Source organism: Artibeus jamaicensis, unplaced genomic scaffold (assembly GCF_021234435.1).
Source record: "Artibeus jamaicensis isolate MK-2021 breed Jamaican fruit bat unplaced genomic scaffold, CSHL_Jam_final contig_391, whole genome shotgun sequence".
NCBI lineage: Eukaryota > Metazoa > Chordata > Mammalia > Chiroptera > Phyllostomidae > Artibeus > Artibeus jamaicensis.
The window spans coordinates 5,952,583-5,977,424 of NW_026521814.1; the positions used below are offsets into that span (position 1 = coordinate 5,952,583).

General features: G+C 36.9%; 1 protein-coding gene across 1 annotated transcript in view; it reads left to right on the top strand.

The window, feature by feature from the left end:
* XIRP2 (xin actin binding repeat containing 2) overlaps positions 1-24,353 on the top strand; it is a 71,845-nt gene extending 47,492 nt beyond the window's left edge. Inside the window, exons 4-9 of the mRNA XM_037140708.2 lie at positions 7,925-8,035; positions 8,424-8,496; positions 9,566-9,696; positions 10,330-19,720; positions 21,811-21,944; positions 24,290-24,353. Of these exons, the coding sequence (XP_036996603.2) occupies positions 7,925-8,035; positions 8,424-8,496; positions 9,566-9,696; positions 10,330-19,720; positions 21,811-21,905 (9,801 nt within the window). The 3' untranslated portion in view covers positions 21,906-21,944; positions 24,290-24,353. The remainder of the gene's footprint in view (positions 1-7,924; positions 8,036-8,423; positions 8,497-9,565; positions 9,697-10,329; positions 19,721-21,810; positions 21,945-24,289) is intronic.
* Positions 24,354-24,842: the final 489 nt, after the last annotated feature.

Genomic DNA, 24,842 nt, shown 5'->3' on the forward strand with positions numbered 1-24,842 from the left:
AGCCCACCCTGGTGATTTCCTAAGAACTTGCTCTACCCAACCGCAGGCCCATTCAAGCATTTCCAGTGTCTTTTTCATATAAACTGCCTAGTGGCTCATGCCACACAGGCCTCCCCATAATCTCTCAAAGATTCACAGACCACAAACAAGGAACATCTGGCCTTGGCATGCCCCATACCTCTTGATAAGTGTCTCCAGACCTGGTACTAGCTGCAGCTGGCCTTGGTTCACAGCCTGAGCCTTCCCAGGTACCCCTAACCCAGAACAAGTAGCACTCATCTGAAGATCACTTTGTAGATCATGCTGTCCTGGGCAGGGCACAGGAAGGAGTTGAACTTTGCCTGCACCTCTTAGGAGGCCTCAGAGCCAGCATATCCAGTGGAGTGCTTCAGACTGTGCCAAAGCATCACTCAACCACCTCCACCACTGACACGTGCTCAAGGGGCAGACTCAGGGTGCACTAGAGCCCCAATGAATAGAGTTCTGCTTCATGTGGCCATTGCCAGTCCTTGCAATCAACCTCAGAGTAAATCTTTTCCACTGATAGCAGTCCAGGCTCAACTACAACAGGTGGATGCACACAGATCACACAGGGAGTGCAGCTGGAGTGCCTGGCTCAGGTGACTGGGGAGCCTGTGCCACTAGGCCCTACAGGACACTTAATACATAAGACCATTCTACTAAGACTGAGAGATGTAGCAGTTCTACTAGATACATAGAAACAAACACAGGGAGCCTGCCAAAATGAGGAAATAAAGAATCATGTCCAAAATGAAAGAACAGAAAAAAATTCCAGGAAAAAGCTATACAAAATGGAAACAAGCTATCTACGAGATTCAGAGTTCAAAATATTGGTTATAAGGATGTTCAATAATCTAAGTGAGAACTTCAACAAAGAAATAAGAAACATAAAAAAGAACCAGTTAAATGAAGAATACACTAACTTAAATGAAGAATGTATTACAGGGAAACAAATTAAGAATAGATGAACAAGAGAATCAAACCAACATTTTGCAAGGTAAGGAAGCAGAAAACACCTAATCAGCACATTAAAAAGAAAAAAGAATCAGAAAAAGTAAAAAATAGTTTAAGGAGCCTCTGGGACAATTTCAAATGTACCAATATTCACATTGTATGGGTTCCAGAAGAAAAGAGAAAACAAGGAATTGAAAACCTATTTGAAAAAAATAATGACTAAAAACTTTCTTTTTTAAAAAATATTTTATTTATTTATTTTTCGAGAGAGGGGAAGGGAAGGAGAAAGAGTGGGAGAGAAATATCAATGTATGGTTGCCTCTCATTTGTCCCCTGCTGGGAACTGGCCTGCAACCCAGGCATGTGCCCTGACTGGGAATCGAACCGTGATACTCTGGTTCGCAGGCCCAAGCTCAATCCACTGAGCTATGCCAGCCAGGCTTAAAACTTTCTTAACTTGGTGAAGGAAATAGACATGCAATTCTAGGAAGTGCAGAGAATCCCAAATAATATGAATCTCATGAAGCACACACCAAGACACATCATAATTTAAATGCCAAAAGTTAAAAACAAAGGGAGAATCTTAAAAGCAACAAGAGAAAAGCAGTTAGTTACCTACAAGGGAGCTCCCCTAAAACTGTCAGCTGATTTCTCAACAGTCACTTTGCAGGCCAGAAAGGATTAGCAAAAAATATTCAAAGTGATGAAAAGCAACGACCTACAACCAAGATTACTTTACCTAGCAAAGCTATCATTTAGAACTGAAGGACACACAAAGAGCTTTCCAAACATGTAAAAGCAAAAGGAGTTCATCATCATGAAACTGGTATTACAAAAATGTTAAAGGGTCTTCCTGAAGAAGGAGGAGGAGGAGAAAGAAGAGGAGAAATGAATAACAAAATGACAATAAATACATATCTATCATCCATATGTTCATTGCAGCATTATTTACAATAGCCAAGATATGGAAGCAATCTAAGTGTTCATCAATAGATGAATGAATAAAGTGATGAATATATACAATGTAATATTTCTCAGACACAAAAAAAGAATTAACTTCCATCTACCACAACATGAATAGACTTAGAGAATATTAATGCTGAATGAAATAAGTCAGAACGAGAAAGACAAATGCTACATGATTTAATTTACATGTGGAATCTACAAAACAAGATAAATGAACAAGCAGATCAGAAACAGACTCATAGATGCAAACAATATTTTGATGGTTGACAGGTGGGAGGGGGTTTCAGGGAATGGATGAAAAAGATGAGGGGATTAAAAGGTACAAGTTGGTACCCAGTAGTAATGGGGATGTAAAGTACAGCATATGGAACAAAACCAATTATTTTGTAATAACTTTGTATGCTGTGAGGTGGTTACTAGATTAATCAGGGTGATCATAAGTTATATAATGTCTAATCACTAGGTTGTACACATGAAACTAATATAATGTTGTATACCAACCATACTTAAAAAGTAAAAAATAATAATTAAGGAATTTTTTAAAGAATTGCAATTATCTTGATTCTTCTTTCTCTTTGATATTTTTGCTTTTTGTGTAAGTTAAAAATGAGGGTAAAGTATTGTTTTTCATCATCCTCATAAATATCCCCACTTCATTTTTTGATGTCATCATAATTCTGCCCAGTGCTCTTGGTTGCTGTTTCTACAATGTGCGCGGTAGCACGTCAGACCCCTCACCACAGTGAACAATTCACTAAAAACAATAGCATATGAACTGTGCCATGAAAATCATTTTACTAAACAACTATATGAAAACACACTTTCTTTTTTTGAAAGGTTCTTTACATTTGCGTATGTGATTGTTGCCTTTGTGTATATTTTGGTTTCTGGGTACAGACTCCTCCTTCTGGTGCTGCCAACTACTCATATAGCAGCACAGCACTCCCCAGATTTTTCCATAGATGCTCTGATCACTTGGAATTTTGTCAAGATGCTTCTTTCTAACTACATTTTGTAAAGTGATTGACATATGATTGTTATACACATTAGCTTCAGTGACTCCATCTACCAGTTATGAAATGTTCAGGATCCAAGATTGTCATTTGAAATACCAAAAAATAAAATTGTAGAATCATGTGGAAACATTTTAGAATCAACTTTTAAAGTAGATTTTTATAAAATCATAAAGTATTCACATTCCTAGCAGGGAAATGTTACTATTTGCCCATACATTCACTGCTTGATATCTTGGGGGGCATCTACTCCCTACCAGGAAACTAAACATTGGGATTTAAGGATCCATGAGTTCAGTTAAAGGAGAGTTTTGCATTATGAAATAATGCCTGTGAAATGTGATATGTAGATAATAGGCTTGTGTACTGACAGTACAGAAATACAAAAAAAAGCAGAAATAGATAACTCTGTCTAGAAAATTGGGGAAAGTTTCAAGGATAATATAATATTTGAGCCAAGACTTCAAAAGTGTATAAGTGACTATGGAAAAAGCCTTAACCTGAGGCTCAATTTCTAGTGATGTCAGATTTTATGCAGTAAGTTTTTAAAGTAAACTTAAAAAAAATAAAGAGACAAAACTCAGGGCAAAGAAAATCATGTTTTAATTTGAATATATCCAACTCTAGACAAACACAATATACCAACCACAAATTTTTTATGCTCATTGCTTAAAAGAAAAAACTGATTATTTCTTCAAACCTTGAATCTACTGACAATTTTGCTAAGATAAATAGCACATTTTGGGTATTGTTTATATCTGTTTGACAAAGATGAGAGGAATATTAATATATCATAACTCTCTAGTTTTATTAAAAATGAGATCAGCGATGGGTAAAATTGCTTAATTACTGGCATTGAGCATGAAATGCTTTTTCCTCACTCTAGTGAGGCAGTTATCATTAACTATTCTGCCAGTCTTTAATCACACTTTTTTTTCTACTGGCTATACTTCTAGGAATCAAAATAATACTAAGTCACCAAAAAAAAAAGTCTATCCTATTCTCTTCTTACTCATTATACTAGAATGAGTTTGCATTTTTTAGCGGAGATGTATAATGTCTTTTTCTATAATGATGGCAAGTTGAGTAACAATGGCAAGTTGAATAGGCAGAATGTGGACTCTTTCCTGTGCTGTAGAAACCTCCTTAGAAGAAGTATATATCAAGCATAGATTTTCATGATACACTGGGCTAATCCAAGAGTTGACCTCAGATTAGCATGAGCTATAGAAACATCATGATATTGGTTTTTAATTGTGTACATTTTCTCTTCTAGATTCCAAAATGAGAGTATACATATCATTTGGTTTTATTTTTCTTGATGAATCAATTGGAGGAATAAACCAAATTGAACTGTGCTTTTAGTGACTTCCCCAAGTTCAGGACATACCTAGTGGAGGAGGGAGTTAGCACTAATCCCCCATTTCTAGATCCTGGTTAATCCACTTGTGACAAAGACTGCATGTTGTCTCTTGCAGCCTTATCTGTATTTGAATGTAGTTTTAGGGAACCAATTTAATGAATTGTTTTGTATGAATTTATATGTGGTGTTCTGGTCAGAATTTTTGATTCTACTTTATTTGATTTCCTCCTGAGCAGTACAGTTGTTCATCCTTTCACCTAACCCTACACACTATAGATACCAGCTGTTGGGAAGAATGAGTGTTGGAGTTAAAATCCAAACAAAATAGTTGCAAAATGATGAAAAACAAAATCTTGCTGTGTTTTAAAACAGACTTTAAGTAAATCACACTAACCAAGGGTCAGTAAAACTGATGCACTGAAACAAGTATACCAAACTAATGTAGCAATGACAGTCTATTTAGTAATAGCATATAAGTGCTGAAGTAGAAACTTACAACTCTAAACTTGTACTGTCTGTGTGGTGTCATCTCTTACAAGAATATATATTTGAGGATGATAAGCATCGAGTGTTTTTACTCAAGTAGATGCATATTAAGTATAAAATGTTTGCCCTGGAAAATGATAATTTTTAAAATGTGTCCAACAGCAGACAGTGACCAGAAGGGAGGAAGGAGAGGGATAACAGGTAGAAGAAGGGGAAGGGGCAAGCAAAGAAACACAAATAGAGGACTCATGGGCACCAATGATGGGGGGCTTGACTCTGAAAGCGGGGGAGCGTGGGGGAGGGCTGAGCAATGGGGAAAAAGGCAGGACAAGTCTAACCGAACGACAACAACAACAAAAATGTGTCTAAGATACATGTATTTACTCCCAATGTTTTGCATTTGTCTTTCTCAACACGCAGATTCACATCACTGACTTCATTCTTTCAGCAGATGCTTAGCAACAGGTATCAGACTCTAAAATTTCTATGGGTTCCAGGCAGATCTTAAAAAATGTCAACTTGATGTTAAATATGCATGAGTGATGAGAACAGTGACTAACTGAGAAGCATGTGCCCCAACTAAAAAGGTTGGCTACCATTTTGGAATGTGAACCTACTGCTGCCAAATTTTCAAAGTGTTCAAAAGAAGGCAGAAATCTTCATTAGTGTGTGAGTGCTAACCAATTCGAAACTCTGAATACACCGAGGGGCCAGATAAGGCCCCATGCCTCTAGGCCAGCACTGGTCCCATGGGCTTCTAGGTACACATGTGATTCAATAGCAATGGTCGTGGTGCCCTTCAGGAAGATTACTGGTCAGATTCCCACTCCTCTTTCTCTTTCACTGTCTGTTTAATTTGTACTTCTTATTTCTCAGTGTGTCATAAGAAGGCCATAGAATTCTCCCATTATATCACTATAGAACACTTGTCGCAATTGTTAACAGTTGTCGTGCACGAAGATGATACACCTATGCGTTTCTTCTCTCTGCGGTCTCCAATGCCTGTTACTGTTCTCTCCAGCCTAATGTGTTGAAATCCTTAAGTAAAACTTGATAATTCAAAGCTTTTTATTATATGAGATTATGATTCTTTCGATTTAAAGCAAAGAATATGTTTTTTTTTAATTTCCTATACTTCCTCTTGAAAAAATAAAATACATGTTTTGTTGATTGTTCTACGCCCCCCCCCCCAATTCCAAAACATTCTCTGGCAAATAGAATTTTGAATAAAATTAAGTGACTAGCAGTAATTTTCTATTTTAGTCATTTATTCACTAAGTAAAATTTTCCTTAGCACGAACTGTGTGTTAAGCATATTATTAAATGTCATTTGATATATGTGGATCATTAGCTTGGCCTAGAAAACTATTCTGCTTTGAAAGAAATTACTGGTCTTCAATTTAGTGAGAAATAATCTATATTTTTTCAGCTTTATTGGGTTATAATTAAAAATGTTTAAATATTTAAACTGTATATCATGATGATTTGACATAGTATGCATTGTGAAGAAATTTCTCACATCTCTTTAATTAATGCATCCAATAAAATGTAGTCTACATTTTTAAGTGTGAACCTCATACATTTTTCTTTCAATTCTTTGTAGAACTTTTGAGAGAGTATCAACTTTTTTCCTTAATTCTCACTCCTAGAAAAGTATAAATAGGATCAGATCATAGCAGATATCTCTAAATATCTGATTGCTGCTTGGTTAATCAGAACTTTAACCCTTATACCCAATACTGCTGGGGGTGAGGGGAAACCGCACACACTGAAGTACACTAGTAAATTATATATAAAGTCAAAATCTCATGAATTGATTTTAAATGTATTCTTGGTTTAAATGATTAGATTTGATAACTTAAAACTATTTACCTCCATGTAAAGCATAAACAAAATAAAACTTTCATGCTCCTATTTGAGTAATAGTAATAATAAACATTTGCACACTTGACTACTCTACTAAATCTAATTTTTAAATATCATATCTCAAAATCAGTATTTGTTAGTGATGTTGATATCAAGATGAAAGTGAACTCCCAACTTTAAACAAATGTAAATACATGTGTTCTTGAAGAGTCATCTGTCCTAAGATTTTTAGCAGTATGTCTACTGCTTCATCATATCAATCAATCAGTCAATTAATTTTACACTGAGTCAGACCCCACAAACAGGAGCTTTAAGCTTACAGTTTAGCCTGGGTCACCAGTGCTAACCATAACAAAAAGTATGCCTGTGTGTGAAAAGACAGAGATACATACTAGCACAATCTGGTCTGTTTATATTGTTTATATTTAATGGTTACATCCTTCAACTGAACTCTGAATATGTCATGTAACTAGATGGCCAATTTGGAGACTAGACACCTTTCTGTAACATGCAAAGTTGGCTTATAAATAACTAAGTATATTTACATCAAGGATTTGCATTTTGTTTTTGAGGTTCACATTTCTCTTATTGGGTACAAGACACTTCCTTAACATTTGTTGCTCACCATGGGTAGGAGGCAAAATAATGGCTCCCAAAGACATCTATGTCCCAATCCCTAGAATTTGTGAAAATGTTAAGTTAAATGGCAAAGGAGAATTAATATCACAGACTAAATTAAGACTGTTAATCTGTTGACTTTTTGACAGGGTGATAATCCTGGATTATTCAGATTGGTCCAGTGTAATTATAAGGTCCTTAAAAATAGAAGGGAGGTTAGATGAGAGAATCAGAGAAATGGCAGTGCAAAAAACTCTCAGTCTGATAGAGAAAGGAGCCATGAACCAAGGAAAACAGGTACCCTCTAGAACTGTAAAAGGCAAGGGAATAGATTCTCCCTTAAAGCTGAAGAAAGGAACACATACCTTCTGACATCTGCCAAAGCCCAGTGAGACCTAGTCAAGGCTTTTGACTTACAGAACTGTAAGATATTATGTTTGTGCAATTTTAAGGCACTAACTTAGTGATAATTTGTTACAGCAGCCAAGCAAACAAATACACCTAGGAAACTTAATTTTTTTCAGAAGACTTTTGTCACTGAAATTGCATTAATAAAAAGTTAAAATTTTCAGACTTTCCTTAAGGTATTGTTTATTCATCTATTCATTCATTCATTCATTCATTCATTCATTTTCAGGAGGTAATTCACGGCAGCCAGCTTGACATTTCAAGAAGCAGCCAGGAAATGGGAAGAAATGAAAAAGAAGTTTCCAAACTACACAAAATGGGTGTTCATGGAACAGAAATGGTAACTACTTAGAAAGAAATCACTCTGTGAACAGTTTTCAGAAGTGTGTAAGAATTCTGACCTTATTGTAAGCAACTGCTTTTATTGTCCTGTGTGTATCTAATATCAGTACATAGCATTGTCCCCTTCCCTATTTTGGAGTTGACATTCTTAGAAAAACAAAAGAAACACCCTAAAAATATGTGTGAACTTTAAGTGTCAATTAATATATGTTCTGATATAACATGAGCCCATGCATTTAAATACATGATAATAGTGTTTAACTAGCATTTTCAATGTACACTGGAGTTTGGGTGAAAGTCACTGTGAAATGATGCATTCATGGGCAGTGCTGAAATCATTGACTTCTTGAAAACAATTATTTATTTAAAATTATCTTTAAACACAGATCTCTCATCTTGAAAAGCATACTGAGGAAATAAACCAAGCTTCTCAGTTCCATCAGTATGTTCAAGAAACAGGTAAGGATATGGCAATATTTGACCCCAGTATACCTTTCTTCTATTCATGTGTCTGTATTTGAATGGAAACCTTCCAAGGCACAGTCTTCTCACTATATAAACTTAGTAACTATGACTCATGGTCCCAAAGTGGACAGAGTAGTATTTCTGTCTACAATTAGATTCTGCCAGTGGAGATAGATGCAATAAGTTTCTAAAATAGTTCATTGATCATCAACCCAATGGTGAACTCATACTGAAAGCTACGTGGTAAGCCAACCCCCTCCGAATTAGTTTTGCCTCAGGGAACTGCAATAAAACTTGATGTTTATCAAGCTTCCTGAGAACAGAAATATTATTTAGATTGTATTACTTTTAATAACAGATTTAAGCACTTTTAGGTCCACTTCTCCAACCTACAGATATGACATTAGACTACCGGCACATCTGCCTGCAAGTTTGCATAATAGGGGTGTGGTTTCTCTTGCCTATATAAAAGGAATGAGAAGTTTCACTGTCCTGAAAAGCTAAAAGGACAGTTTTAAGCTAACTGTGAATGAAATGTCACTTGACTATATCTGTGTGTGGTTTTATTTTGTTTGTGTATAAGGAAGTCAGTCTTCCTTTTGTATTCTTTTGCTGTTCTTGTTTTATAACTTTTGTTATCTTTTCCTGGACATAAAAGTAAAACATGCTTACAGAAAATTTGGAAACTCTGTACAACTGAAATAAACAGTAGTTTCATGTCTTATAACTTACCATTCAGAGACAATGACCACTATTTTTCTTTGTATATTTCTTGACATATACTAACTTACATAATGAAATAATGTTGTATGTATACACTTGTACCTTGAATGTTTTACTTAACTTATATTATGAGAAGTTTCCCAGGGCATTTTAATTTCTCCTCAAATGTCATGCTTCCTTTTTTAAATTTTTATTTAGTTATTTTTCAAGTACAGTTTTCTGTTTATTTCTCCCATCCCAGCCCACCCCGCCCCATGCACCCCACCTCCCTCCCATTTGAGGGTGGAAATGTCATGCTTATTAATTACAGAATATCCTTTGTGTTCTTTTCTGTTTGTAGTCATAGATACACCTGAGGATGAAGAAATTCCAAAGGTTTCAACTAAGTTTTTAAAAGAGCAATTTGAAAAGTCTGCCCAGAAAAATGTCCTTTGTTCTGATAAAGAAACAACCCCAGCCAAGCAGATTAAGGTAAGATAATTTTTCTATACAGAAACATACTAAGTGTAACATCAGATGTAAATGCATAGCATCTTCAAATTATTGAATGTTTGGTGTGGTTTTTCAACAATGAAAAAATATTCTGAAACATTATTTATTCTGTTCCATAGACAAATGTTATTCTGTAAGAGAAAAGCAGTGGAGTCAGAACTTTTCTCACTGAAGAAAACAGGGAAAGAAAGGATCATGTATTCTCTAAGCTTTAACATTAGATAAAATAATAAAGCCAAGTTTAAATGTCAGATAACTAAACTAAACAAGACAAAACAACCCTCAAAAGTACTTTCACACTTTTATCATTTCCTTCTAGATTACTGTGTGTAGCACATTCAGTAAAGGAGGAAAAGTAATCAAGTGATATAAATATGTTAAGATAATGAGTAGATGGATTGAATGGAGAATATAACTCTAATTGTGCAAATGGGTTATGGGAAAGGTGGTAACAAACACTGACTATTGCTCCTAAGTCTCTTTCTAAATGAAGTACGTCACCTGTCATTCCCAATGGAGATGTTATAACAGATGGACAGGTGAAAGGCAATGCCTAGGAAGTCTCCACCACTCCATGTATCTTTATAAGATTTGATTTTCTCTCCCTTAAAGATTGAAAGTGAATATGAAGAGATTTTAAAGCCATCATCAATTGTGGGTACCTCTTCCACTTCTTGCTCTTCAACCAGCCAGAGGAAGGAAACATCAGCCATGAGATATAGTGACCACAGTGCCATTTCCTCAACTCTGGCACAACTTCATGCCAGTCCTTTGAGAAAGACAGAAGAATTTCCTCCTCCCCCACCTGATATACTTCAAACTCCATTAGATGTGACCGCATTTTCCCAGTCCCCTGAATTACCCAGCCCTCCTAGAATGCCACCAGTCCCCAAAGAATTGTATTCCAAGCAACGAAATTTATATGAATTAAACCGTTTATATAAACACATTCATCCTGAGTTGAGAAAAAACTTAGAAAAAGATTATATCAGTGAGGTTTCTGAGATTGTTTCCAGTCAAGTGAACACAGAGAGCTCAGTTTCAACAGATGTACAACAAGCCCGGTACACTTTTGAGAATACAAATGACAGTTCTCAAAAAGCTCTCAACTCAGAAAGAGAGCACTTGGAATGGGATGAAATTCTTAAGGGGGAGGTGCAGTCCATCAGATGGATTTTTGAGAATCAGCCATTAGATTCCATCAACAATGGCTCTCCAGATGATGATGATATCTCCAAGGGCATTGCTGATCAAGAAATCATTGCAGGTGGTGATGTGAAGTACACCACATGGATGTTTGAAACCCAACCCATGGATACACTAGGTGATCATTCTTCTGGCATTGAAGAAAATGCTGAGAAAATTCCTGAGCTAGCCAGAGGAGATGTCCGTACAGCCCGGTGGATGTTTGAAACAAAGCCATTAGACTCAATGAATAAAATGCATCAGAGTCAAGAAGCACCAGTGGTAACTGCCGTAACAGATATAACTGGGGGAGATGTGAAGACTGTGAGATACATGTTTGAAAGTCAACATCTGGATCAAATTGGACAACTTCATTCAGTGGATGAGGTGCAACTTCTGCAACTCAGGTCTGAGCTCAAAGAAATTAAGGGAAATGTTAAGAGAAGTATAAAATGTTTTGAAACTCAACCATTATATGTTATTAGAGATGGTTTAGGTCAAATACTAGAAATTAAAACTGTTCACAGGGAAGATGTTGAAAAGGGTGATGTGAGAACAGCAAGGTGGATGTTTGAAACACAGCCCTTGGACACAATTAACAAGGATATCACGGAAATTAAAGTTGTCAGAGGAATATCCATGGAAGAAAATGTCAAAGGTGGGGTGAGTAGGGCAAAGTGGTTATTTGAAACTCAACCTTTAGAGAAAATCAAAGAAGATTCACAAGAGGTCATCACTGAAAAGGAAGCAATAATAGGTACAGATGTCTCCAGAAAATGTTGGATGTTTGAAACACAGCCATTAGACATTTTAAACAAAGTTCCTGATGCAGATACTCTAAGATCTGAAGAGAAAATTGGGGGTGATGTACAAACTACCAAGCATCTATTTGAAACACTTCCAATAGAGGCGTTAAAGGATAGCCCTGATATAGGAAAACTTCAAAAAATCACTGCCTCTGAAGAAGAAAAGGGGGATGTTAGGCACCAAAAATGGATTTTTGAAACCCAACCTCTGGAAGACATTAGAGAAGATAAAAAAGAATATATACAAACAGTGAAACTTGAAGAAATTGACAGAGGAGATGTAAGGAATTACACACGTTTCTTTGAATCAAACAATTTAATTAAATTTGATGCATCACATAAAATAGAGGTGGAAGGAGTCACAAGAGGTGCTGTGGAGTTAAATAAATCACTCTTTGAAACAACACCACTATACGCTATTCAAGATCACCTTGGAAAATATCACCAGGTAAAGACAGTCCAGCAAGAAGAAATCCAAAGAGGTGATGTAAAAAGCTGTAGGTGGCTTTTTGAAACAAGGCCCATTGACCAGTTTGATGAAAGCATTCATAAATTCCAGATCATTAGGGGAATATCTGCTCAAGAAGTACAAACTGGAAATGTGAAATCTGCTAAATGGCTGTTTGAAACACAACCACTTGATTCAATTAAGTATTTTAGTAATAGGGAAGAACTAGAAAGTAAAACCGAGCAAACTACAGATATTGTTAAAGGGGATGTGAAAACCTGTAGATGGCTTTTTGAAACCCAGCCAATGGAATCACTTTATGAAAAAGTTTCACTGATGACTGGCAGTGAAGAAATTTGTAAGGGAGATGTCAAAGCCTGTACTTGGCTCTTTGAAACTCAGCCACTTGATGCCATAAAAGATGACTCAGAAGCAACAACTAAATTACAAACTGTAAAACACGAGGAGATACAAGGTGGGGATGTTCGTACAGCATGTTTTCTTTTTGAGACAGAAAATTTGGACAGCATACAAGGAGAAGAAGGAAAGGAAACGAAGGCCATACCAATGGATATCCAAGCTGGGAATGTCTCTGGCATGCGGCATAAATTTGAAAATCAGTCCTTAGATTCTATAAGCTCTGGTTCAGAGGAAGTTTTGAAAAAGATCAAAACCCTAAAGACTGAAGATATTCAGAAGGGCAATGTTTTAAATTGTAGGTGGCTTTTTGAAAACCAACCCATTGATATGATAAAGGAAGGCCAAGAAGGTGATGAATTAGTTAAGACAGTGACTGACATACAAGGTGGAGATGTGAGAAAGGGGTGCTTTATCTTTGAGACTTTTTCTTTAGATGAGATTAAAGAAGAATCTGACTATATCAGTACCAAAGAATCAATTGCTGAAGAGGTGATAAAGGGTGATGTAAACAGCTACAGAATGCTCTTCGAAACCCAGCCACTCTATGCAATTCAAGACCGAGAAGGGTATTTTCATGAAGTGACAACAGTTAAAAAGGAAGAGGTAATCCATGGAGATGTACGAGGGACAAGGTGGCTTTTTGAAACAAAACCATTAGACTCAATTAATAAATCAGAGACTGTGTTTGTTATTAAATCTGTCACACAAGAAGATATTCAGAAGGGAGATGTTAGTTCAGTCAGATACAGATTTGAAACTCAGCCACTAGATCAGATTTCAGATGAATCACATCATATTGTACCCACTGTAGACCATATTCAAGGTGGGGATGTAAAGACAGGCAAACAATTTTTTGAATCTGAAAATTGTCACAAGAATGCTTATATAAGGACAGTAAGTGTCAATGAAATTCAAAAAGGCAATGTTAAAACATCTACTTGGCTATTTGAAACCCACACTATAGATGAGCTGAGAGGAGAAGAGTCAGAATATGAAAATATCAAAACAGTCACCCAGCAAGATGTGCAAAAAGGTGATGTTAAGCAGGCAGTATGGCTGTTTGAAAATCAAACTTTGGATTCTATGAAAGAAGCAGATGAAAGCATCTCAAAAATCACCAAGGAAGAAATCCCTCCTTCTAATGTCAAGACAACTACTTGGCTATTTGAGACTACACCCCTTCATGAATTTAGTGAAAATAGGGTAGAAAAGGTGGAAATTATTGGCAAGAGCATTAAAGAAACCTTAGAAGAACTCTACTCTCAAAAAGTTATTGAGGCTCCTGGAATCATCATTGAAGCTGATGAAGTTGGAGATGTGCGAATGGCAAAATATAAGCTAATGAATCAAACATCTCCTGAGATACAGAAAGAAGAAATTATCAGGGCTGATCTCAGAAATATAATGGTGAACCTACTTTCTAAAAGAGACTGTACAAAAAGAGAGATAATGGTTAGTGAAGAAGAGAAGGGAAATATTAGTTTGACCAAAACTCAATTATTAAACAGATCAATGGAATTTCATGCTGAAAAAGAAGAGGTAGTGAGTGGTGACATACAACAAGCAATCAAAAACTTATTCTCCAAAGAAAATTCGGTAAAGAAAGGCATTTTAATTCAGGAGGATGAAAGAGGAGATATTAACATGACCATATATTGTCTTCTTCATGAAAATGCTGGTGACAAAATTGAGCGTGAAGAAGTAATAGGGGGTGATGTGAAGCATACCATTCATAATTTGCTGTCTTCCATATCAAACAATAAAATATCTGAAAGGGTTAAAATCGATGCCTCTGAGAGGGGAAATGTTCAGTTTTTTACAACATGCATAGAAACTGGAGCTTTAGATTATCTCAGACAACTACAGATAGGGTCAAATGAAACACTAGCAGCTGGGACACAAGAAACAAAGGAAGAAATAATTGGTGGTGATGTAGAGGGCACAAAACTGTTACTAAATATGAGGCAGTCTCAGGTTGAACGTACTGTTAATGAAACTGATATCGTTCCAGGAGATGTGCATAATACTGTTAAGGTTTTCATGACAGAGCCTCAGAGCACACCTTGTAAGACATCAAAAGAAGAAATTATTAAAGGTGATCTGAAATCAACCCTAAATTCCCTCAACCAGGCCATAAATCAGAAAACAGTGACTAAAACAGAAGAAATTATAAAAGGTGATATGTTGGCCACCCTCAAGTCACTTAAGGAATCAAGCCACCCATGGACAAAATGTAGACAGCCTGATGCCATCCCTGATGATTTTGAGAAAGCTATTGAATGCCTTGAAAAGACTACAAACACGAGAACGGAAATCCTGAAAAAGGAGCTCATCCGCGATGACCTTGAAGCCTCACTGAAGAACTTGAAAGAAGCACAACGAGCTTTCAAAAAGGTAGATAAAAAACATGGAACCCAAGAAGATGCACACGCTGTCATGGTAGGATCCTCACAAGAGCAGCAAACAAAGATTCATCAGATGGCCATCCAGACAGACAAAAAATGTTTTCTTCAGCCAAGACCAGGACCGTTGGAGCCAGCAGCCAGGTGGCATGGGGAAACAGACACACTCAACCAAACTACAGGCAAATCTTGTCATGAGACTTTAAGAGAAGAAAGAACTGAGGTTAATCTTCCAAAAGCCCCTAAAGGTACTGTGAAGATTGTCATAGATCGTGAACAAAACAATGATGCTCTTGAGAAAAGCCTTACAAGACTATCTAATTCACATCACAAAGCTATTAAAAATAGCTTAGATATGTTTGAAACAGGGGACAGAATGGGTGCCTGGGCTGAGGCCACAACAGGGCAGCACCTTAGAGATGAACATATGAGCAGGCAATTGACTTCAACTGTGTCAGTTAAGGAAAATTCAGAAACTAAAGAACTAGAGGCAGTGAGAGAAAAGAAAAAGGATGCAGTCTTCAACTCTGCCCAATCTCTTGATAAAGCAGTCGGAAAACAACAGACTGAAACTTGCAGGCTGAGGAATGACCACCAGAAGCCTGCATCTTTCCCTGTAAAGAGTTTTAAAAACACCAAGAACACTAAAATGTCAACAAATACACAAAGCTCTAATCCCAGTCCAACCCAGGCTCCAGTCAACAAGAGAGTTGAAGAAACTTGCCAAGTTTCAGGGAACTTTCAGAAGCAAACTATGTTGAAGCAAGAGTTGCAATATTATGATAAAGATATGAAGAAAAAGAATGTGAACCCTCAATCAGTGTGGCCTGTAGATCAAGACATATCAAATGTAACAGGAGTTAAAGTCTCCCCGAAAAACCACAATAAATTTAAGGCAACTGACAAGAAGCAGAAGACTGATCTTCACCTAAACAGCCAGGACTTTCTAATGAAGACAAATACTTCCAGAGACTTAAAAATAGCCATGGAGATGTCCTTTAATCCAATCAACTTGAACCCTGAAAATATTGTAAAAGAAAGTGAGGGATCTCTTCCACCTCCATCTCCCCCTCCTCCTCCACCTTCCAATTCATCATCTGAAATAGAATTTCCTCTTCCTCCTCCACCTCCTTTAATGATGTTGCCTGAAAAAAATGGGTTTCCTCCCTCACTGTCCACAGAGAAGATAAAGGCTGAGTTTGAAAATTTCCCAGGCCTCCCTCTTCCTCCACCACCAGAAGAGGAGAAATCTGAAAGAGAATGTCTATCAATGTTTCCACCACCTCCCCCTCCTCCAACGCCATCTCTAAACCCAGCACATCTCCTTCCCTCCTCTGTTCAAGAAAAGCACACTGGGGCATTGGTACAATGTTCCCAAGAAGAAGCTTCGAGTTCTCAGCAAACTCATTCTCAGGCTAAAATGACAACGGGAAAGTCAGGAGTACGCGTGCCACCTCCCACATTACCGAAACCCAAGTTTTTCAAGCAGATGGAAGATAAAATATACTATGGTTCCCCAAGAGTAGAACGGAAAAATTCCCTGACAGATATGGAATGTAAAATTACTTCCTCAAAGGATCAGAAAAGAGTAATATCAGAGACTAGCAGTGAGCACACAGAGAAGAAGCAGAACGTACCCAGGAAAAGTGCTCCTGAAAGAAAACAGTTATCTATGGACTCTACACGATCTCTCTCACAGACAGTTCCAGAAACTTTACCACCCAAAGAAAAACAAGGAAAAACACCTCTTGTAAAATCTCATTCATTTCCTGCAGGTTCAGGACAACAGAATCCAAAACCGTATATGAGAAAATTTAAGACACCTTTAATGATTGCTGAAGAAAAATACAAACAACAAAGAGAAGAACTGGAGAAACAGAAACATAAGAATTTTTGCTACAACATGGCCAAAACAGAATGCCAAAGTCCAAATACGTCAGAGTTGGAAAAGGAAGTGTGTTCACAAAAAACAAATGAGGAGTTTCCCAGACCTGGAATGGACTCTGGGGTCACTGTGGCCCAACCCCACCCAGACCCTGAAAGACATTCTCAAGTTCAAGGAGTGCGTGCTGATGACAGGCTCTCCACAGCCCCAACAGTAACAGTAGCCACCAAGAGGCTCCAACATGTCCTAGCAGCCTCAGAAGACAAAGATACCATGAAAAAGGAAGTTTTACTGAGCTCAAGGGACATGATACAATCTAAATCAGCTTGCGAAATTAAACAGAGTCACCAAGAATGCAGCAGACAACAAACACAACAGGATAAGTATCTGGAGCACTTCCACATGCCCCAATGCAAACCAGCCTCCCCAACTTTCAAAGTTAGAACCATCAAGCTTCCAACTCTAGATCACAAATTAAATGGTACGCATCACAACTATGAAAGCCATGAAAAGCAACCTGAAGTTGATGTTCAAATTGTTACCAAAGAACAGCATCAGGAAACTGAGAAAGCTGAAGCAAGCACATCAGCTGAATATAGTAATAAGCAATCTGCAGCTGAAAAATATTATCAATTACCCGAGAAGGAAAAAAGAGTAGCAATAAAATTGCCTATGGAACACTCAGGGAAAAGCCATGAAAGTAGGTACAATATAATTCAGGAGAAGCAAAAAGAATTCAGAGAATCTGAGAGTGGGAAACTTCTAGAAAGTGAAGCAACAATTCAGGGGCCACCAATGATTAGTCAAAAAGAGGAAGGAAGAAAAGTTGAAAGAAAACAAGAACTTTTTAATAAATCAGCACCAAAGTTAGTCACGCCGAAGGTTACTGATGCACGTCTTCATTCTCAGACTGAGAAAGTTCAGCACACACAAATACAGACTTCTGAAAGTCAGGTTGAACATAAAAAATTCCCCCAGCCAGACAATAATCTTCAGGAAGAAAAATGGCTTGGTGTAAAGGGCATACAACAGAAACAAGTCTTTTCTAATACTAAAGATTCAAAGCAAGAGATAACACAAAACCAATCTTTATTTTCCTCTGTAAAAGAATCCCAGATGGATAATGGAAAATGTCCTGTAAATATATTGGAATTTTTGAGAAAACGTGAGGAACTGCAACAGATTTTGTCTAGGGTAAAACAGTTTGAAGCAGAGCCAGATACAAAGGGCCTTAAAACATTTCAGACCCTGTTAAATAGTATTCCGGTGTGGCTGTTAAGTGACGAGAAAAGAGAGTATGGAGTTCGCATTGCTGTGGAGAATAACATAGAAAAAATCAAAGAAGAAATAACATATATTAAAACTCAAGCAGAGGATATGCTTGTGTCTTGTGAAAATATTATTCAGACAGCCACGGTATCCTCTAAAGCAGGCAGGCAGAGAAATAAACCTACTAGTCTCAATGAGACACCTAAAGTGTCTAGTACTAATATTAGCTATAATAAAAACACTGAACAGAAAGAGAATACCACTGTAGAAAAAACACAGCACCACCACATAGAAACCCATCATGCAGCCAATATGAATAATCATGTGAAAACCCATCGGGAAATTAAATTGGAAGATAGCAAGATTTCTCCTCCCTCTCTAAAGACACGCCCACCATCACCAACTTTTATAAAAATTGAGTCTACTGCCCGGCGACCAGAAACTTCCACTAAGGATGAGCTTCCTATGTCCTCTAAAAAGGACACTTTTGCTGAACCATCACCAAGAACACCTGTGTCACAAACATCTGGAAATCAGAGAGCAAATACTTCCCCTTCCCCACCCAGGAGCCGCTCTGAACAACTTGTCAAACTCAAAGACACCACTGCAAAGTTATCCAGAGGAACTCTCCCATGTTCACCGGTAACCCCAGGTCCAGTTATAGACAGGAGGTCTGAGATCATCAAGTCTCCTGCAACTCTTCGTCGTCAAATTAAGATAGAAACTCGTGGTAGAAACTCTCCAACAATAACCATACCTATAAATGTAAATCGAGTTGATAGTGGTTCCTTCAGAGAATCCACAGAAGCTCAAGAGGAAGTTAGGAAAGTAGAAAAAAGAGCGACTTATGTTCATAGAGATGGAGTAAATGCTACCAATGGCACAGTGCCGGATGCTGAATGTTTTGACTCAGTTGAAATCATCCGCAAAGTGGAAGGGCCTCGCCTGTCAGAGCATGCTCAGGGGTATGAAGCAGCCAACCGAACTGTGCAAATGGCTGAAAAATTCATGAATGACCATGAAAATGAAATAAACAGATGGTTCCAGGAATTTGAGGATAGCCCAGTTTTTGGAGCAAAGTCAAATACAAGAGTTTATGTAAATGGAGAAGCAGACCATAATGTGAAACAAGAAAGTCATACGTTTTGTAAGGAGGAATTTGGATTAACATCTTTAGAAAACACTGGTTTCACAGGCTTTTCTTGCAATCGTCCTAGAGGACAGCTAGAAAATATTCCTGTTAAGCAGCCCAGTGTACACTCTGAAACAAAATCTCTAAGTGAACATTTCTCAGGTGTGGATGCGTTTGAGAGTCAAGTTGTTGGGTCGAAGACCACAGTGTCTTCAACACATAATTCAGAAGCCGGCAAATCTGGCTTTGACTTCAAGCATGCCCCACCAACCTATGAGGATGTCATCGCGGGCCACATTTTGGACATTTCTGATTCACCTAAAGACCTCAGGAGGAATTTTCAAAAGACATGGCAGGAGAGTCAAAAAGTTTTCGAAAGTGTGGGATATGCAACCTCCGATGCTTCTGCAGCTGAGATGAGAACCACCTTCCAAGAGGAATCTGCCTTCAGAAGTGGTAAATGAACTTGAAAAATGTAAACTAAGATTAATCCATTTAAAGGCATGTGCTCCAAAGCTAAAAGGATTTGCAGTTCAGAGCGCATGGAAGTAACCAAACAACATAACCTAAGACTAATAGCTTTTCCTGGTTGCCAGTATCCTTCTCTTTACAATGCTTGTTTTTATTACTTTCTCTTTACAAAAGCATCTAATCTGATTTGTCTGCACTATGTGAGAATTAAAAATACTGCTATGTATATAGATTATTGAGATCTCTATTTGCTAAGGTAAATAAGGATTTGAATAAATTAGCAGATATAATCATCATTCTTATGATAGCATTATTATAAGTATTATTATATATAACTATATATTAATTAATAATTGTCCACCCATATGGCATTATTAATATTTTTATTAAAAGTTATTATTTTATCCACTTATTTAAGACAATATTAGATAATGTCGCTTGACCTACTATTGATGCATTTTTAACCTTCAGGCTTAAGTGGTGTTTGCATTTGAATTCAATGCAGCCTGATAATAGTTCAAGAAGCAATTTTCACTCATCATATGTGCTTTAAGGATTTTTATTGATTGGTGTTGCTGACAAAAGTGTAGGTTTGGAATTAGACCTGTATATTTAATTATTGTTATTGAATTGAAAGTAGTTAACTTTCTCTAATACCACTGTTTTTTTACAACATATTTTTTCACTTTTCTTAAGCCCAAAATGATAGCTCAATCGGCCTCAGTCACAGATGAACAAGGAAAAAATTTTATAAATTTGATTATATCCAGAAAGAAGGGGATTTAAAACCTAAGAACTTAGTACATTTTTAACATCAGAGAAAAGCTCATTTACTTATATTTCCCTACATTTTACAATTAATGAGGCTTCACAATAAAAGGATTTGACATAATTAATGTGTATCATTAGTGTAGTATATTCTTTTAGACAAGCTGAAAAAAATAGCAGACTTAAAAATAAAAGTAGCTGAAACTAATAATTATGCTTCTGTAATATTTGCAACATATGTGTCTTGTTTATCAGATTAATATGATTTCTTAATGTGCTTGCTTCTGGCATAGTTAAGCTAATCTGTCTAATTAATTTCTAATTTTCAGTTTCTGTTATAATAGCTAAAAACATATAAAAATATGTAAAAAAAGACTGATTTTAAATATAGAAATATGTCCCCTACTAGAACCAAATAAATAAGAGTACTCTCAGAAGTTCAAATTGAGCCTCAAAGCACTGATGTATATTTATATGTATAAAAAACTTGGGCATATGTGCTTATATATGTAACTAATATGAAAGCTTAGTTATTCTCACTGGGTCATTATGAGGATCAAAACTATTCTGAGCTGACAGGTCTGAGTCAGTTCGGAACCACCATGCAAATACGGGATAGTAGTACAAATTGCTGTTATTCACAGGAGCTCACATGCATATGAGAGGTAGGGGAACTATAAAAGGCAGATGTGCAAACCCCCAAACCATGAGATCTAAAGCCATTTAGCCTGAGTACAAATGACCCTGAACATTTCGATGTCATCGGTAGTTTCATTATAGTAAAGTTAAGAGTTGCTGTCATAGTCAACACTGAGTCATCAAGAAAATATTTAAATATATGCAATGTCCTCAGGTAACAAAAGATATGCACAAATTTTAGAAAAATTTCTCCAGAATGCTTTCAAAAACAAAAGGTTTGGGCCAAGTGAGGTCTAACCCCTAATAGACATGGGAAGTTTTAGTTATCCAGAATGAGTGCTCTCAAGGCTGCCCATGGCTAAGTTTACTATGTAATCTGTTGAAGGTATTAATGAATAGGTTTTGTTCATGGATGCTTTCTTAAATAATGAAAGTCAGCTTGTGCAAAGTATAACAGAGTAGAGACACTAGAATAAGATTGATTGTACCAAAGACTCAGACCCTGTGTTGAAATGGCTTATGTCCAGAGAAGCAGTATCACAATAGTCTTAGAGCTTTTTCCACTTTAACTGCATGGCCAGGGAATAAGCTGCTGTTTGTTTTTGTTTGTTTGTTTACGGTGTGATTAAAGGTAACACTAAATAAGCCTATGTACATTTTTATTTTAGAGACTGCCACTCCAAGACAAGGAAATATGTATACTTTGTCAAAAGACAGTTTACCCAATGGAGTGTCTAACAGCAGACAAGCAGAGTTTTCATAAGTCCTGCTTCCGATGCCACCATTGCAACAGCACACTGAGGTAAAGGTTTGTGGTCCATGGCTCAGATAGTCAACAGCCTGTGGTGTCCTTATGACATCGTGTCTAGGGAAATGTAGGCCATTCCAGATCTTGCTGGCGGCAGTTATCACAACTGCAAAAGGGATGTGATCATTTCCGTTATGCCTTGCTCAGGATGACCGTGACCATTTTCCTTTTGAAATTTTTCATTCCCAATCAAATCTAGAAGGTTTCCTTTTGTGCAAACATGGAAATCATATTGGTAAGAAAAATTAAGAGTCACTGTGCAAATCAGGATTTTTAAGTTACTACTTTAGTCTGAAGAATAGGCTTTAGATCAGGAGTCAGCAAACTGTTTCTGCAAAGGGCCAAGTAGTAGATATTTTCAGCTTTGCAGGCCATGCTGGTTATGTTGTTACTCAACTTTCCAATGGAGCGGAAAAGCAGCCATAGATAACCTAACAAACAGATGTGGCTATAAACTAATGGGCCTAGCTGTATTCCAGTAAAATTTCATATACAAAAACAGGAGATGGGAGCTGGAGTTTACCATGTTTGGGCTATTCCATCTAAGTGGGGGCAAAAGGGAATTTAGAAAAAGTCAAAATCAAGTCAGATAAATACTCTGGAAATTCTCTGGTGAAACAGAAAACCTTACCAACACAGTTTTAAATGCACTCATTTTTCAAAACTCTTGAAGTAAATACATTTAAACAAATATGGTGTTTGGTGTGGCTATAGTCTGAAATGCGGAAGTGTAATTACTTTTCTAAATCCCATGTGTATCTTTCAGACTATATCTTTCCTGACTTTAATTGACAATGTCTAACCCTCCTCATCATTGTAATCTTCTTTTCTCTTGGTTTCCATGGCACCAGAGTATAATGGCTTTCTCCCTACCTTGTAGGTGTTCCTTCTCAGATTCCCTCCTGTGTGGGTGATTCTTTCTCTGTCCATTACTCAGATATTAGAATTTCTTAGAACTTTGTTATGGGCATTTATTCTTCTCACTGTTTATATTCTCTCTTGTTTATCACATCCACGCTCATAACTGTAATCATCACCCACGTGACAATAACTCTGTACCACTAGCCCAGCACTCTTCTGTAAGTCAGACACTTGTATCTCAATGACTAATATATAAGCTCCAATTGGATTTCTCCTAAGTACAGCAAATTCAATATGCCCCATTATCTTCTCCCTATCAAAACTGCTTCCTTTACTTCATGGTCTGTATGATGTTCTCTCAGTAAATAACATTAACACTAACTCAATGATTGAGGCATGAAGTTACATTTGATTCCTATCTCTCCTTCATTTCCTGTCCCCAAGCAATGACCAAGTCACAGAAGTTTTATCCCATAAATAGTTCTTGAGCTGTACACTTTACTCCATCCCACAGACCAGGCACCTTTCAAACAAGTGTCATCTCTCCTCTGTACTAATGCAACAGCCTTTCTAGCTAGTTGCTCTCCCTGACTCCAGTATCTCTCTACCATCACCACCATCACCACCACCACCAGCCTGCACAGTGCTAGGCTCCATGATATAACGAGAATGCATTTTCTAAAAGGCAAATCTGAAGTCACTTCCCTGTTTCAATCATGTGCATATAATGGTTTACTCTGTCATAGTAAAAATTTAACATCTTACTATGAATTAAAAGGCAATTAAGGATCTTGCTGTTGCTCCTCTCCCAATATCCCTTCCTCCCATTCCATGCTACTTTTCATGAAGACCTGTCACTTAGTTTTGTTATAAGTTTTATCCATGGGTTTTAAGTTTTACTACCTAGTTGATACATCTGATTTTATGTGGAGATTCAGAGATATCCAAAAATGTTTCCACTGTCTTGAACTAAATTTGATTTTAATTTTTAACAGGCACACTATTTGTTAATTTCCCCCAAAAGGCCAGAAAAACAATTGTATAGGCAAGCTTTCTAATTCATTCAAAATTCAGTTGACAAGGAAATTCAAATAGTTGATTTTTGTGTGTGTGCTATTTAGGATATATTGAAAATAATAACCCCCTCATATAAATCATTGAGTTAACAAAGATTAGTCTTATCATTTTACACCATCTATAACTACATGGGCATTACACTATAATACCTATTATACCAATACCTGACATACAGCGTGACATTCTAAATACTACAGGAAAGGCACTGTGTAGGGCATTAGGGGTAACTGTCATTGAATAGGAATGCTCCATTAACAAGCACATTTCTATTACCAGTAAACTAATTGTACTAAATCTCTGACACATTCATAAAATAATTAATTTCCAAATTCCCTATGAATTTGCAGGGTATGTGTGGGATACTAATTTTTTTCTTTTTGGTTGTTTTTTTTTTTTGGCAGTTTGGGAAATTATGCATCACTTCATGGACATATATATTGTAAACCTCACTTTAAACAACTTTTCAAATCTAAGGGAAATTATGATGAAGGTTTTGGACACAAACAGCACAAAGATCAATGGAACTGCAAAAATCAAAGCAGCTCAATGGACTTTATTCCTACTGAAGAACAAAATATTTGTAAAAACAAGGCAGAAAACACTCCCATCCTTGGAGATCTTAGCAAACCTTTAGACATTCGTGACAGTGAAGGGCAAAGGGATGGTTTGCAGAAATTTGGAGAAAGAGGAAAATTAAAAATCATTTGGCCTCCTTTTAGAGAGATGCCTAAGAAAAGCATCCCCCTTGAGGAAGAACTTAAAATGAGTAAGCCTAAATGGCCCCCTGAAATGACAGCCCCTTCATCCACTGAATGTAAAAGTGAATCACTGATAGAGCACATCAAAACCCTGGAAAATAAAAGACAAGAGCATGATAGCACTTCTTTCCGGCAGCCATATCTGCCGCCCATCCATATGTGCCAGAAAGAGAATGTTACTGGAATCAAAGAAAAG